Below are 17,975 nucleotides of genomic sequence, written 5' to 3'. Positions count from 1 at the left end.
CAGCTCAGACCAGAACCTGCTTTTAAAAAAAGGAGCAAAGAGACGACTGATTTTCATTTTATAGGCTGGAATAACCTCATTTAGATAGAGATGAATTCCCTTGCATAGGATAGTGATACAGCAAGCTGGCACAGCTCTTCTTCCCTTCTGTCACCCTTTATTACGCTCACTAATTACAACAACAATCTTTTTCCATCTGTCCACAAAGAGGAACCTTTGTGTGATTATTTAGTCTCTGTCACACATTAAAAACCACTGGAATATTGACAACTAGCACTAGTCTAAATCTTCTTCGCTCTACTGACCTAAACATAGCATCTGTCACACACATCTGTCCAACAGGATGACCAATAGCCTAACTCATACTCCACTCCATCATTGTCTTACTGGAAAATATCACTCAACTGAGTATATTCAAAGGAACATAAGGATGTTTTTGGTGATTTAATAGGAAAAACATGAAGGCCAGTGAGGGAGACAAGCCCTACAAATCACATGTATGTTTTTCTTCTGGGCTGTAAGAAAATGTAAATGTGAATTAAGTTGTATAATGTAAATGCCGAGAATTTTTTCCTCATTAATTTAGTATTGATGTGATTGTTTTTTTTCAGTTATTTTACATAATTGTTCTAGATGTGCAAAATAGTTTCCAGTGACACATCTAGTAGGCATTTATTTTGCAGTTGTTTAATGTCAGACAAGGCGGTATTCCTATATCCATGCACCTCAAGGAATAGAGGAATTGTCACAAGGAAGATAGCTTGCCATGATTTAAAAAGATAGACAAGAAAAGATCTCCTATTAAGGAACACTGAAACATACTGGACTGAAAAATTGTAGGTAAACTGTAAAATAACAGTTTAACGCTGCCAAATCTAGCTACCAATGCTATTGTCTGTGTACATACAGAAATTTGAGTATGTTGTGTACACTCCTGCAGTTCACCACCTGCTGATTTCTACAAGACATCCACAAGAATGCAGTCAACAATAAGCAAAACAAAGTATCAAAGCTGTTTGAAGGCCTGCCAAAGTTCTGTCAACGTACTTTCAAAGGACTGCGCTGAATTTAGTCTGCACAAACACACACTGATTTTCCCCATTCTTTCTAGTACTGACGACAACGTGCACACTGAGGACTTGGCCCAGTTAGAGTCAGAGAGGACTCGGTACACAAATCTACATATATAAATGAGCATATTTTAAATAGTTCAGATCAATCAGTGAGCTGTTGCCATCATGGCACACTTGATTGCACCCTGCAGATGGTAGCAGGAGGGAGGACACTGTAGTGTTGTCATGGATGCAATTCACGTTCCACAGCATGTTGACCCGACTCCAGGATTTTTCCAAACAGTCCTCACATAGAAAAACAACACAAGCACATATGTATATGAATAAATCTACTCCTCACCACTAGCAAACTATTAAAAAACACACACGGGTGCGAGAGCTTGAGCTGAGAAAATTGAAATCTTTCACATTCTCACGTCCCTGAAGGTCCTGCAGTGCCAGGAAGACACAACAACTAGAGAAATCTCAGCAGAAGATAGAGGTTGAGGAAGGACACAGCGTTAGTCTTCCGTTGTTACTGATACACATTCACCTTGATGTGGTAAGCCTCCGGATCAGCTTTCTCGAAGGGGAACTGCACTCACAAAGATTCAATAGAAGGATCAATTAGAGCTTTCAGATTATAGTTATGAGTACAGACAGTTGAGCTCATGTGTCAGATTTTGTTGGTATACGTCTCTTAGCCTTGTTCAAAAGCTACTTGAATGGGCATTTCCAAATATCTGTTAGCTCAAATACTGACCCTGAAATCCACCTTGGCCTTAAGTCCTTAAACATCCTCAAACAGCAACAAAAAATCAAAGAGATGTTTTAAATTACTCTAACAAGCACACTGTCATCCCTCCTCTCTTAGGAGTCAAAGGCTCTCTTTAAAGAAGAGCTCATTAATATTTCACCCAGAGGAGAATCTTTTAATTCATTATTAATATTTAAACTTATCTCCAGGAGTGGAGAGGTCTTATCTGAATTACAAAGAGGCTGGAGCCCAGCATAATCCATGTATCTATGTTAACCCCCCCATCACCACAGAGAGAAAGATGATGCACTAGAACAGCTGTTACATTCTATTAAAACTGCAGCAGATGGAGGTGGGGAGCTCTAGAAAGTATATTTCTACGCTGGTCCCATGATGTCTGAGGGTGACTGGCCTTAGGGCATGTTAGCAGTTGTGGGTGCACAGCAAAGAAGGAAGAAAAAAAAAGGCGAATAGTTAAGATACTACATTCCCAAAATGAATGAAAATAGAAAAAAGAAACCCTGTAGGGAATGTTTATGCTAAACTGGAAATGAAGTCTAAAACAAAAAAGTCGAGAAATAAATCTATGATTTAGCACCAGCTTTTATTAAACAATATTGTTGCACTTAAAATGTTATGTTGTAACAGATTATGTAATGATACAAAATATATTAATAAAAATTAAGGCAGACCGATATAGGATTGTTAAGACTAATGTCGATATTAGGTGATATTTGGTGACTCCAGTATATCAGGCGATATATTTTTGCTTTTGTACTCAGGAAACATGAGCCAATTTCCCTAATATTCGTTCTGTTTTAGTATTTATTTATTTATTTATTTATTTATTTATTTATTTACAATTATCCAACTGTTCTCACCAAATTGCTGAGTCTCCTCTGGTGGACAAACTACGCAACATCAACACTTAGCATGGTTGAAGGGTGTTTCTGCTGTATTTGCTTTACCAATTTCATTTTCATTCATTGGTCATTATAAATGTTATTTCTGATGGGACTTCATTGCGTAGTGGTTTATACATTTGCCTGACCTCGAGAGCTGCGTCAGAAAGGGCATCTTGCATAAAAAACTGCCAAATCAAATATGCAGAGGTAACTGCTGTGTCAGCTGATATTATCGACAAATCCATCAAGTTTTAATACAGATAATACTGCAAGAAGATAGAGATTCACCAACTGTTTGATGACATTTTAAAATCTGTATCATGGCAACATTGGATTAATGGGATTTGTCATTTTATAAGTACCTATATTTACATAATTTATGCACATAACACAGGGTTGTGTGTTGGGCCTGTGCAGTGCATTGCTGACGATCCTCTACATGAAGTAGCTGTGTACTGTCACATGAGATCAAAAACAAGTGGAACAACAAGTCTATGGATTACTCCTGTTTTGTATCTGTGCTGTTGTTGGTACTTTAGCTCCCCCCCTGAAGACAGAAGTCATGACAGAGAAAGAAGTCTTTATAGTCACGTGTAAACAAGTGCTCAAAGAAATTAAAAATGTCAAATGAAGTCACCGCCTATGCTGTTCATGCATGACTTCTTTTTAGTTGTTGTTTTTTTCTTTTTTGTCCTTCTTCATGGTGAACTCCATTGCAGCTCCCTTTCCTGTTCAAACTAACTTTTTAACTGGTGATCAACATCCCACCTATGCACAGTGTTTTTTAAAGGACTACAAGCAAGCACATTGGTTGCATATCCCAAATCCATCACTCTGTATAGCCAAAGACTTTCACAAATGCTGTATTAATTTTTCTCTGGTTTTTCTCCTCTGGTTTCTGTTTTGCTGTGTGTGATGTGATGCAGGCCATAAAGAGACAAGCAGGTTAAGTGAAGCTAGCTTTACTCGGGTTGAAGACATCATTATGTTGCTGTAAGTGCAAACAAAGCCTCCCAACAATTGTCAATGCATCTAAAAATGAACATCTGAAAAATGTCCTTAAAAAAACCCCTACATTTTAAAAACAAGAAAGGAGAGATGCTTTAAAGCTTACCGGTAATCAACTTCAACAAACATTCATAACATTCTGGCCGTGTAAGATCAATAAACAGTGCTGAAAGACGTGTGATTTGTTTCCAAATACCACGGCAGTTACTTCCATTGTGCAACAATGCAGTGCGTTGTTCAGGTTGCATGTCCTTGATTATGGTCTTAAAAGGTGTGATGAAAGTGTACAGCCCTGTGATGGTTTGTAACTATTAAAAGGTGTGATTGTGTGCATGTGTGTATATTAGGATGCAGTGCACACGCAAGTTTCTATCCACCCACGATGGGTTTGGTCATCTGACGAGCTGCAGGCTCATCTCTCCCTACAGCGCCCAGATGGCCTGTGATTATGCACGGCTCAGTAGAGATTACAGTGCAGCAGAGATAGAAAGAGAAACAGAGAGTCAAAATAAATAGTTCAAATAAGGAAAAAAGTTGGCACAAAATGAAATGAAAACATGAGGTATGTGAGGATAGACAACTAGAGGGAGGATGATGATGTGGTGCAACTAGCTTCACCAGCACAACAAACATGCAGAGCAACGTCACAAACAACCTTGTTGCCAGGCATAAAACTGGAAAAATATGAGCTCAATTTGCAAGATCTGCATCATGTTTAAGATTGTGTGTGTGTGTTTATGTCAAATGAGAAAGTCTCTAGCATGCATTAAGACAAGGGCACTTGTCACCAGTAGCTGTATGACATGATGGATCGTGCACGTGCAAGTAAAGCACAGCCAAAAGGGCGATGTGAAAAATGATCCATGCTTCACTGAACCAACACCATTTAACTCTTGATGTGTTTATCGTTACAGTCTCACCTGGAAGATAATATGTCAAATCTGCTCAACAAGTCTGTTATTTAGAATCATACAGTTCAACTGCCTCTTTGCATGTTTGTGACCCAAAATATAAAGCAGTTATTTACATGAAAACCAAATATCTGGAGATTGCTAACTTTAATACTACGATCACCAACAGGAGCGAGTGACCTGCAGAATGCAAAGCATCCGAAAATTCTGGTTGTGAATGAGTCAACATATTTATTCCTCAGCTGTCTCAAACACTGAAACTGAGAGCAGCACTCACTCAGTCACATTTCTTCTACTGGATTAGAGACAAGAATGATGCAATCCTTCTCTGAGTGTCATTCAGAGAACCGAGCCCACAAGCTACTTATTGTAATAGGGTTGAAGCTTGTTGTGGTTATGAGAGCTTTCCCAATAAGTGTATTGCTGGCACAGTCTCCCAGCTGGCAAACAGATTAGCCGAAGATGATGCGCGTCTAGCTGTTTCGCTTTTTTTTCACCGGCTGAACGCGAGAAGACATATCAGCGGGGTCACGCTGCAGAAGACCAGCATGTGTGTGGCGCTCCTAGCTTAATGAGACTCATCATTCACTGTTGAACAGCAGCACAGTGGTAGACGACAGTTTAACAATCCAGAGTACACACAACTCATATTTCAAGGGTCCTTTTGGAAGAAATTAATTACAACAATTTTGCTTCGGGCACCTAAAGCAGCCTACAGAGAACACACTTTTCAGGGAATCAGTTGACAGGCACGCTTGCTCACAGATGTGCGCACACACACACACACACACACACACACACACACACACATGCATACGCAAAAACACAGATGCTGAGCAGCCTGAGGCGGCTTGTTGTTTTATTGCATTTTGACCTTTCAGGATCGATGTAAATCTAATGAAGAGCTTGTTAGTGAATTAGGGCTGCAAACCCCCCCACCCCCCAAAAAAGTCCCCAAAACAAAACAAAACAAAAAGAAATGGCAAAACCTGAAATAACTGTTTGACAAAGATAATCCACAGCAGGCCACAGGAACAGGATCCATCTGTGTGGATGTGGCTCTCATCTCCTCATTAGGTGCAGGGTGTTATGACTGTCCTGTGATGAGAGCTGAGGCTGGGTGAGGCATGCTGAGAGAGGGCAGTACAGTTAAGTGCTCGTAAACTCATCAGTTCAAATCCCTGGGTGATGTTTTCAAAACAAAGGCAGGGCCTAGGTGATGCATCCTACCGCAAGGATGTGAAAATTCAGAACTACTGTCGAAAAATGCAAGTCATTTCAAACTGCAGCCATTAAAGCGGCAAGGCGGAGCGCGGATATTGCTCCAATATCACAGTGATATCTTGTTTCACAAAGTCATTACAGAAGCAGAGCACTACAGCAAGATAAATGGCCGACGGGCAGGGCAGACTACGATAGAAGAAAGGAGAGGAGACAGCCGAGAATCAGCCGGCTGTTGCCAGGGTGACCTTCAGTGCGAAGCACCTCGAGGTCACCCAGAACGAGAGCAGCTCCGTCACTAGAGCTTCAGATCTGTGTAGAACCCGCAGACAGCGTAGACAGCACTGCCACTGCTTTTATGTTCATGACCTGAATCTCCAAATATTAGACATATATTTATTTTAAGCATATGTTCCCTAAGACTGTAAGTATTAGAAATCAGAACAAATACAATATAGTGTGGCCCAGTAGTTTCCAGCCCTTCTGGCTTACCGTATGATCATTTTCCATAGCGACTTGGCAGGCAGGTTGTTTTAAATACCTTGAAGATCTTACAACAGTACTTAGCCTGTCTCGGTATTCAGTCTTTTCTTATAAGACTGACTGACTCAGTGATGATTGCATATGTGCTCTGTCACAGCCACATGATCCGCTGTAGGTCTTCCTGTCTGTCTTGTCACTGAAAGGAAGTCTTCATAACTCTGCTGAGTTACACATTCCCCCCACAGAATAATTAATTTTTTCTCTTAAAAATATATTTAAGAAATAAAATTATCACATAACAAGCAAAAATTCAGGCATTATGACAAAAAATTGTTGTTCTTTATTTGTTTAAATCTAGGCTGTAGAGTATGGTTAGGAAATGCTCTCTTTTTAATCAGCTCTGGAGGTCGCCAGGAGTAACCTAACAGTGCCATCTAGTGGTACCACAGCAGTTGTACACTCAGCATTGCAACAATACGGTTTTTTAAGACACGGTAACAAGATCAAATTTGGGACATTGTAAAATTCGATCTTAAAAAAAGAAGTTATGAAGAAAAAGCAGCTTCTCCTGCTTAGTTTCATTTATTTGATGATATTTCGAGTGACAGGAGGGCTTTGAAGGCAGCCGGGTTTAGCTGGGGCAGACACGTCTGCAGTCATAACAAATCATCACACAAAGCTGTTTGAGTGAAAGCAGCATCTCTCCTCCTAACAGACAGAAACAGTGTCATAGCAGCTGGGGTCACGACCCTTAAAATGCATACATCCAATACAGAAAGGCTGCAGACAGTACAGTACTTTCACACTTGGTATCGCCTTATACTGGACTAAATAAGAGCCCTGTTCAAACAGCCGTGCCATCCAAAAAGGAGCTACTCTGTGACAGTCTAAGACTGGTGGTGCGGAAAAAGTTGAAGAGAACAGAGGCAGAAAAAGTTGAAGTTTTTTTCTGCTGACTGACAGGCCCTGAGGCTGTGTGTGTCTGCAGTGTTAAAAAGAAGGCGTTAGAATTTTAAAAAAAAAATGTAAACAAGTCAAATAAGCGTCGGCTTTTAGTTGCAGAATCTTGAGCTCGTTCTAAGGGACCAAAAATACACAGGCTTAAAGGAAGGAAGAGGAAAGGGAGAGAGACAATGGTTAATAACAACAGAAGGGCAGAGCAGAGGGGGGTGGAGGGTGGGAGGGCACCCAGGGGAGAGAGCATGGAGAATTGAACACAGGCTGTCTTTGTTGGCTGCAATCAGCAGGACTTAGGAAGACATTTACAACATGGTTTATGGCGACGTCAGGTGAATGAGTGTGTGCGTGTGTGGGGAGGGGGGGATTAGAAGGAGGGTGGGAATTGTTGAGGAATTAAATTAGCTGAAAGATCAAGGACTGCCGGGTTTCCAAAAGATATACAACTTATTTGCTTTGCTAACCATTCTCTAAGGCACGTCTGTATTTTAGATTGATTTCCAACCTTCAAGTGAGCCACTGGTGTCATTTCACTGGGGTGCAGATTTCAACATCTGGAGCTTTGAGATGGGAAACGTATACACGTGGAACCCATGCTGATGGTCATTAACCAGTGCACAAACACAAAGAGTTATGGCTCAAGGACAAGCAGCAACCCTGTAGTAGAAGAAATAACCAAACTCACATGTCCTTGTTTGGCTATTGATTGGCTTATTTTTGCTTCTCAGCAGCAGCGTCCTTGAAAGCACTACCACAGAGAGTTTTTATAACAGTCCCTGCTCATAACGAAAAAGGGCCAAATAAAGTAATACAATCCTGGGAGGAAATAACAGGATTCAGTGAGTTTCTGGAAAATCTTTATACAATAGAGAAAAAAATCACTAGTGCATCCCTAAACTGGACTGGACATTTTAAATAAGGTTATAATGGACATATTCAACATAATCCAGATGAAAACCAGTAAATAATAAAGCTGGTCGTATTTAATATTTTGTATTGTTATTTTGTTTATGGAGGGAAAAAATACCTAAACATTTAAATGATCCAATTTAGATTATCTCAAACCTTCCCTTCAAGGTCATCTTTCCATGCACCTCTAGACCTTTTCCACTGTTTTTAGATTTCTTGCATGAGTTTGAGTTTGGACTGAATCTTTTTAAATAATATTGAAAAGAACAAATGGTGGGAAATGCATTTCACAAACTCATAGATGCTCTTCTGCATCTTTATTGTCTTGCCTTTCTATCAGATCAAATCAGTCTCGCCATTTTCCTCTGACCTGTGGCATCAACAAGGCATCTTTGCCCAGAGAACTGCTGCTCCCTGTTTATTTTCTCTTGTTTGGACTGTACTCTGTGCGTCAAAAAAACCCCAGCAGATCAGCAGCCCCTGAAGTACTCAGACCAGCTTGTCTGGCACCACCAACCATGTTATATTCAAAGTCACCGAGATCGCCACTCTTCTCCACCCTGACTCTCAGCTGAACTTCAGCAGGTCGTGGCCATACCTACATTCATACTGAGTTGTAACCACGTGGCTCAAAATTTGCATAAACAAGCAATTGCACAGGTGTACCTAATAAAGTGGCAAGTATATCCCTAGTTGGCTAATTACAGCAGACCAGTACATACTGGCTGGGCTTTGGAAAGAACCAGAAGCAGCCAACTGGTCCAAACAGGTTCTGAATTTATATGTTCAGGCAGGAATTGTATATTTTAGCAAACATTGCTTGAAGAGGGCTGTTTTCAGTTGTTAGATTGGTAGACAACAGAATATTGGCTATATCCATTTTACACCTTCAACTGAACTATTGTATCCGAATGCTGATGCTCACCATCTAACCTAGAGGTGAACTCCACCTGGCTCTCTTTCTCTCCCTCCCTTCTCCTTTTTCTCCCCGCCTCTCTCCTCTCTAGATACCCTGCCTCACCCCAGTGTGTACAGGAAGCCACAGTTTCATAGAGGCTGCTCTTCTGATGATCAGAGGAGGAAAAACACAATGCCTTCAGTGTGCTAAAAAGGAGCTCCACTCATAAAATGTACACACACACACACACACACACCACACACACAAAGGGAAAGAAATATAATGGAACATGCTTTTACTATTAAGCCTTTTTTTTTTCTTTCCATATGACTTTCCCAGGAAAATCCCCCTCATCAGGGTAGGTCCAATCCAGACAGACAGCAGACTGGAGAATAGACAAAGATACAGATAGACACAAAAGGCTTTGGAGGAATGGACCTCCATTCCTTCTATTCCTGTGACTGAGACAGACATTTTGGGTGAGTCAGCCTACTGTTCTAGGATCATATCTCAAAGCAAAATTGCTGATTTCAGATAATTTTTTTTCTTCCACTTTGAGAGCGAGTGCAGAGTTAAACTCAATAAGTCCCCCACACACACACATACACACTCTCAGAAGTTCTTCAGACACGCATCTGGCTTGCATACAGTTTGACACATCTAGATTAGCAGCATGAGATTAATTTAGTCTCTCAGAATCTAACATGGCACTTCTTTATCAAGTGACACCAAGTTATTCTACTCATTTATAGAAGGCCACAACAGTTGGTACCATTTAGGAAAACTAGGTCACTTCCGCCTTCTGTGTGTGTGTGTGTGTGTGTGTGTGTGTGTGTGTGTGTGTGTGTGTGTGTGTGTGTGTGTGTGTGTGTGTGTGTGTGTGTGTGTGTGTGTGTCTGTCAGCCAGACTTTAAACCAAGAGACCTCCAGTATAAACATATTGTGCAGGAAGAACTGCTACTCTGAACAGAAACATCCTAATACCAAACAGAATTTTGACTCAATACTCCTACTATACTCACTATCAAAGTGCAGCTCACTCTCACTAATCTCTAAACACTCTCTGGAAGCAGTGTGATCCCATAGTGCAACATCTGTTAATTATCCTACTTTCGCTGGTGTAAAGTAGGTGGATACAATAATGCAAACACAAATACAATTATCATAAAGTTGAACTATTACCTCTCTCTCAAAGAGGGAGGATTTTTAAGCCATTTTCAGACATTTACATTATCGTTCCTGAGAGATTCATTCACACTAACCTTCAAAAATGACAGAATGAGCCAGAGTATGTGTCAGATTTTTGCCATAGAGTGGAGAAAACATTATGCAGAGTTGCAAATTCCACCTGCTTTTAGCCTCTTTTGTCTCTCGCTGCCCAAACAAATATCATTTCAAATAAAAGGAAGCCTCAAAGCCCATCCTTTATGAAAAACACAGGCTTTCTCAAAACAGACTACAAAATCAATTCTGAACATCAGCACATTTTAGCGTCAACAAAGCAAAGGAGGCGTGAATAATTCTCATGTAAGCTACGTTTCACCTCATTTACTTTTCTTAATAGCTGGGCATCTATCACAAACCAAAAGGTTGCAAAAGCAGAATCTGTGACAGGTTAGATTAATAAAACTCAGTAATAATTTGGGTTTTGACATTTAGAAATCATATTAAACTCTAATCAATCAGTGAATCAATTAGAGTAGAAAGTGCTATCTGAACCAGTCCATTTACTATTTATAGACACTGAATTTCATTAAACACCATACATACAGTGAGAACCACATATAAAGGGAATTTGCAAAACTATGCACTTGCCACCATAATAGCAGCATCTTTCAATAGCCAACTTCACTGTTATAGTAACATATTTATAAATCACTAACAGGTTTGGTCGGGATCTAACAGACACTTTTTCCACATGTCAGACAGGTGAGCTGTCACGCACAGTCACATTATATAAGGTGCAGTTTGAACATTTGTTACACAGCAGCTGCACCCCTGAGTGTCTTTCATGTCACTGCTCGTTACAGCTTTCTCTTATATAACCAGGTTTTTGGGTTTTGTTTGTTTTTTGTTGTTTTCTTTAGTTTTTTCGGGGGATTATAAACTGATAATCCAATTAACACAACAAATTCAAAACTGCAAGGAAATAAGAATAAATAAAACTGGGACAACTGTGGATTTTTTTAAATTTACTAATGAATTCTCATATATCTGTGTAACTATGCTTATTCACGTAACAACAGTTCTACGATTCAAAACACACCTTTCAAAGCAACCAGCCCGCAAATGATGGGAGAACCTGTTAAACAGGAGCTTCAATAGAAGTAGAAAGTCTGTTCACTGTAGCTAGTAAGTATGAACCATACCAAAGCAAACCAGTTTCTTATCCCACCCACTTTTGTAAAAGTGTTTCATGGGCTCTTTCTTAGTCACGCTTACCAAAGTCACACAAGCAAACCAGCTAACCTGTCTTATCAGGTGTAAAGCTACACTTTCACACCATTTAGCAGTGCACAAAAAGCTGTTACTTATCCTGAGTGGACAGATGGTTTAATACAGAAGTGTATCTCTATGCGTGACTGAAAAAAAACACCATGTGCAGATGCAACTTTAAATGGGTAATCCTTCATGTGATGTAGTGTAGGAAAAAAGGCTTTCCAAAAAAAAGTGCCTGATTTAAAAAAAAGGGGGTCAATGGATTGTGAAGGCTCTTTTCTACTGACGCACAAATGCAAAACTTGAGTGTCGTTTAAGCTGAAGTCTTTGCAACAGCGGGACCCACACATGACCACCATTAAAGAAATCAATGTGACACTCAGGCAGGCCGGGAAAGAGCCTGGAGCTTCTGCATGGCCCTGGAACTGAGTCATGCTGCCTTCCTCACATGCACACACACATACACACAGATAAGAAAGAGACATGGAGGAGTAGAGAGATGTAGAGGATGTGCTTGAGATTGGTTCCTACGGGAATACTATGAGTTTGTCTTTGGTTAGTATTAATCAGCAAGTTGTTGCCTTCATTATAAACAACCCCGTGTACAGTGATAGTAGCTGCTGACTCCATCCAAATTCGTAAGACCTGTCACATCTTTCGCAGATACACATGTTAGAAACTGACAGTATGTTCTGATTTAGCTTCTCACTGTTCCTGCTGTGTTTGTGAGCTGTTATACCGTGAGCAATATAGATTAAGTATAATTAACCTTAAAGTTTGCATCCTTTTAAAGTAGCTATAATCAATTCTTGGATCAAATGACAACTTGTATGAGGCGTTTACATCCATCTCTCCTTCTGTAACTGACTTATGGCATTGATTAATGGCCATGTCTCTCTTTTTGCAGAAAATGATGTTGTCACAGTGATCCTAACCTTCAAATTGTCCTCCGCTCTCTGTTTGAAGAGGCAGATGACCACCAACTACTGACCCCCAAAAGAAAGGGGAAACCCTACTTTAGTTCGTGCTAGATGGGTCCAAGAGGGGGACCTGGGATCAGGCCAACATATCATGATTTATGCATTTTCCCTATTAGACATTTGTTTTAATCATATTCACCTATCAGTTTATGATTTATTTCAAGTGAACATTTGTGGTCAAATGTAATGAAATTCCCTTGATGTTCAAAACAGTAGCACGGATGGGAGGTCACAGTGACCACCAAACTCTAACCGTCTCATTGCTGAGTCCAAATTTGCCAAATTTGGAGGAATAGGCTCAGTGTGCACCTGGAAAAGAACGAGACACAAAGACAGACAGCAGGAAAACACGAAGGCTACAGATACAGATGTCATCAGCACGCAAGGCGACATACAACCCAACTCAGACAGCACTTGTAAAAGTAGAAGAGATGTACAGCAAGTAGAAAATGTAAATATTGATATTTAATTCATGCCTGGAAAGTGAAACTCCTTCCTTGGAGATCAACAGTTAGTTATAAAAAAAAAACCCTCTTGCTGTTTACATTCAATATATAATCACTAAAAAAAACCCTGCTGCTTTAGCTTAATTTTGAGTTTTTAGGCTCAATCTCGCAATAACTTATGGCCATTCCCCCTTTTTCTTGCTGGGCAGATATAAATCGCACCATCGTTCACCATAACTCCTCTGCTGTTTGTTTATCTAACATGGAGGGGAAATGTTTACATTAGCCCAGTTAAACACAGACGAGCCCAATAGCTTTTGTTAATAACAAATAACCTAAACAGCCAGATGGAGCATCCAGCTGCCCTACGTGAACCACTATTGTCCTCCATCTGTGAGGGAGACGTCCTCCCATTTTTAAACCAGACACGGTGCAAAGGGAGCGTAAGACAGAGACTGAAGTCTGTCAGAAAGGTTTATGGAGTTGGAAACAGTCTGAGGACTGAGGTGGACCTCAAACTGAGAGGCACACTATCTATCCAACCGCAGTTTATTTGTGATGTGGTTTATTTTAATAGATTCTCCAACGATTTGATGCAAGCAGCTTCCAACCCGTTTGACCCTCCCATCATATAAACACAAAAATAAGCATTAGAGAGTGCACAGGCCGGTTGGGGTTCCCATGTGGAAGGAATATATTTGGGGGAAGTAGGGAGGGAGGAGGTATTTCATCTGATGGTAGCTGCGATGAGCAATAGAGTTGTGTGTGTTTTGATGGGGGCTGTTTAAGGCGGCCACAAAGTGGAAGAGCAGGGCAGAGATTGATCTGGGACAGTGTGGGAGAGAAAGAGGGAACTGCAAAAAAAGAAATAAATAAATAGGGAGCAAGGCCTTGGGAGTGAATGTGTGTGGGAGAGAAACGATACACTGCTGGACTGCCGGAAAAAAGAAAGTCAGCCAGAAGGACAGCAGATCGATTCCTCCCCTGAGTCTCACAGCAAACACGGTCTTTTTTTTCTGTCTGCATAGCTCACCTCTGCTGCAGCTCCATATCGTCCCATCAGCACTTCATCTCTATCATTCTTTCTCTCATATGCCCTCCCCCATACTCTTCTTTGTCTGCATGCTAGCGCTTCATTCCCAGGCCTCTGTGAAAGATCTTGAGATCTGCACAAACTTTGGCAGTAAACTTTTTGGGGTTGTTTGATAGGAATATGAAGCCTAATGCCCCAGATCTGTCATCTCCAGGCCATGCAAAGCAAAATGCATGACACAGGAACAATGATCTGGACACGGTGTGTGATGAACAAAAGAAAGAAAGAAAAGAAAAACAACCCCCCCCCCCCCCCCCTCCTTCTGATCGTGGTGAAATAGAAATGCAAGAAAGATTCTCAAAGGATCTCAGCATCAAAACATGGCTGCCCACACTGCAAAGGGGAAACCACACACTGTCACTCCCCTTAGGCCAAGATGTCCCTCTATCATCCAGCCACATAGCTGCACAGACAGACACACTTGCAACACTTTCAGATAGCAAACACTTTCCCCCTCCTCTTAAATCACATTCCTGGAAGAAAGTGTGTACCTCTTATGGCCAAACACACACACACACACACTACTGTAGGATAATAAATGAGTCCCCTTCTTATGATCATTATTAGAACGCGGTGTTTGATTTCCGGTCACGCATTAACTAAACATACGCGTGTGGGATATTTATGAGAGGGGGGCGCGTCAGACAGGGGCAGCAGTGAGGTCACAGCTCACTCACTCAAGGTTTGGCACTGGTTCGCTACTATTCCTGCCCTGTCAGCTCCAGTCTCCCATACAACAGAAATACCTCTTTTCAGTTATGCGGATAAAGTCGACAAACGAGCAAACAAGCTCTCAGTTTTGTTGTGGAGCTGATGCGGGCCTGCAGCTGCCCTGTTGACAGCTGGCAAAAGCATTCTGGTATTCAAACCCTGTGCGCAATACCAGCCGTAGCCATTTGGAAACAACTCTTGAAAACCGCAGAGGGTTAATAAAGACACACAGAGAGGGAGGCTCGCAGTTATTCGTTTTACTCACCGGTAGCTGAAACTCCTTGCATTTTGCACAAACTTCTTCTCGCCTCTTTCTGTTAAACTCTTCTTTTTCTCGGAGCAACTGGCAGCAGCAGCAGCCGTGGATCCAGCGTACTGTGGGCTAAACTCGGAGGAGCGCCTGCACTTCAGAGCTTCACTTTTCCTGTTCGCCGACTAAAAAAAAAATAAAAATACACACAAACCCACTATGGTGACTTCATGGCTTCTTAACAGACGCGAGAGACGTTATCCGGATCAGTTTTGTGCAGAATAAGAGGTTTATATTCCTTCATGTAGTCCTTTCTCCTCCCTCTCACAGACAGAAGTCTCTCCTCTGTGCCGCTGGAAAAAAAGAAAATGCGCGTTCCCGCCGGTGCGAGGCGCGAGCACTACAACCCCATTCATTGAGTGCAGTAAAAGCTAAGCACTGAAGGAAAAAGAATAATGAGAATTTTATCTTTTTACAAACTAATCAAGCTTTTTGTTTTTTCTTTTTCTTCTTTTTGGCTCACTGTTTTATCATTTTTCTTTCTTTTTTTGTCCCTTTTTAAAAGTAGATCCTCTATCCTTGTGCATTTGACATGCCCTGGGACAGAGGTATGAGTTGTCACATGAAGCCATGAAAAGGATGAGGCCTATTTTAATAGATGGTTCTGCTCTGAAATCCCCACATCTGCCTATTAGTTAGGAAATAGTTTCTGGAACATGAATACTAACTGGCACTGCATTTCCATGTCACTGAGCAGGCTTTCTCCTCATCTTTTAATTGGTTCAGTTGGTTTTTCTGTCTCATCAAACATCTGCTGACTCGGTGAATGCTTGTTGAAGGAAACAAGGAACCGAAGCAGAAAACAAATCATGGATCTGCAGAAGTTAAGCTCTCATATTATAAGGATATTATAAGCATGCCCTAACTCTAAACCTCCACTTGATACAGTCGATGAGGAAAGGTCAGCGGGGGTGTCTGCAGTCTGCAGTAGTGAAATATAACTAAGAACATTTACTCATGAAGCACATATGTACCTTGACTACTTTTTTCCTTCAACACCTCTTAGTCTTGTACTTGTACTGAATGTCTTAACTTTTCAGACGAGCCAAAAGATAAACATGTCTAATATGTAAGTAATGAAGCAAGAAAATAAGGGTAACATTTACTCATATCACATCCATGAGATTTATCTTTAAACTCCTTGGATACCGTCCAACCCCTGTAGGCTGAAAAAATGAAACTATATAACTGCGAGTAAAGACACTGAATGAGCTAATAATGTATTAATATTGTGGTATTATAGTAGTATGGACTCATTTTGTGCTTAACACATGCACATTTTGCTCATTAGTGTTGCTTCTCAGTGATCATTTTGATTTATTTTTTTTTATTTTTCCCTACTTTTCAGGATCCTGTAGCGAATAACTTTCCACACCCCTCTCTCTGTGTTTCTGTGCAGCCTCCCACCCACATATTTGAAACTTGTGTCTGTTCAGCTACGCACCATTAACCCCTTTTAAGGCCACTGTTGGTGCTTCACACTTGTCACAAGCCTCAGATCAACACAGACAACAGCAGGGCTTCTAATGATAACACCTCTTTGTCTGGCTGCATGCCAGGCAGAAGGCTGCTTCATTGACCGGTGCTCCTCTCTAATAAGCAGTGAATACACATTATATTTCACTCCTCTCTTCCCACATGTATATGACCTCTGTGACTACACTATTGAATCACACATTTTCCACTTTTCGGCTTTCCACTTTAAAGACACAAGAGCAGCAAAATATTCTTCTTTTACTGTAACTTTGTACGCTTTCTTTGCTTTAGAGAAAAGTTCTGAACATGTCAGTGCAGAGTCTGAAAGGCCAAGTGTTTTGTGGATGACTGAACTTGTGTTTTTAAATAGATCGGGGGCCCAGTGCCCTTGGGTGCATGGAGTTGCCTGTCTTTCGGTCTGTCTGTCTTTCTAGGGCATGCTGGTCCATAGAAAATAGAGCACCAAACAGTCCTCTGGGATACATCCTGTGCTCTGCTTCCCCGGGGCTCCTCCACTCAAAACCACAGAGCAGAGTGAAACAACTGCATTCAGAGAGAGGGAGGAAAGAGAAAAATGAGAGACTGGGGGAAGTGAGAGACGGAGGAGGATGTGAAAAATGGCAATTAGGATGAGGAGAGGAAGAAAAGCAGAGTGGCAGATGAGCAGCCAAGCAGAAAGCTTGGTGCGAAAGTCAGCATAGATAAGTGTGACACGAGCTCCACAGAGCTTTTTACACTTATCTGAAAGTGCCGTGGTATAAATGTCCCAATCACATGACTAATCACACTCCAGAATGGGGTGCCAGTCGTCATTTGTTCACTCTTTTTCAGGTGCAAATTAAAGCCTGGTATTGATTGAATCAACACTTCACTGTTTGACACAGGCAAAGCTGCATTTTTTGGGACCACACAAACAGCTGCGTGGAGATACTACAGACAGATCTATGAGTCACAATAGAGAAGACGCTCACACCCTGCATCCAGTGTCAGGACTCAGGAATTTTTGAATTCATCGTGAAGCTGAGCTTACACTGCACGGGTCATAAATTGCTTAAGATTCTCACTGGCATTATTTCTCCTCCGGTGGGATTGCTTAGAAATGTGTTAACGTGTGTGTTTGAATCCACGCGAGGCGTGTGCGGTGTTGATGATTGCCGTTGCTCTTTCAGACCAGCTGATCACAGCTCTCTGCTCCTTCAGGCTCCACATGGATTCATCACATGACAGCCCCGGCGCACACTCATAAAGGAGACTCTTTGTAAGTGCAAAGAAGCGCGCCCTCTCCCCCTTAAGGCCTGCAGCTCTCACAGTTACTGGAAGAGTTACAGTTACTCAGTCAGCTCACAGAGACATCAACAGTTGTAGCATGGGGACCCCAGGTGGTGAATATAGATAGTGTATCAACTGAGTAGTGAAAAC

The 17,975-nt window shown here is 41.3% G+C and overlaps 1 protein-coding gene across 2 annotated transcripts in view; it reads right to left on the bottom strand.

Moving 5' to 3' along the window:
• fgd (faciogenital dysplasia) overlaps nucleotides 1-15,361 on the bottom strand; it is a 51,847-nt gene extending 36,486 nt beyond the window's left edge. Inside the window, exon 1 of one of the 2 annotated variants that reach the window (XM_063464006.1) lies at nucleotides 15,036-15,361. In XM_063464006.1, the coding sequence (XP_063320076.1) occupies nucleotides 15,036-15,057 (22 nt within the window). In that variant the 5' untranslated portion in view covers nucleotides 15,058-15,361. The remainder of the gene's footprint in view (nucleotides 1-15,035) is intronic. The other variant, XM_063464005.1, reaches the window with a different exon arrangement.
• Nucleotides 15,362-17,975: the final 2,614 nt, after the last annotated feature.

Source organism: Pelmatolapia mariae, linkage group LG20, assembly GCF_036321145.2.
Source record: "Pelmatolapia mariae isolate MD_Pm_ZW linkage group LG20, Pm_UMD_F_2, whole genome shotgun sequence".
Classification (NCBI taxonomy): domain Eukaryota; kingdom Metazoa; phylum Chordata; class Actinopteri; order Cichliformes; family Cichlidae; genus Pelmatolapia; species Pelmatolapia mariae.
Note: the sequence above shows the minus strand (reverse complement) of the source record. Positions and strands in the feature narration are given on the sequence as shown.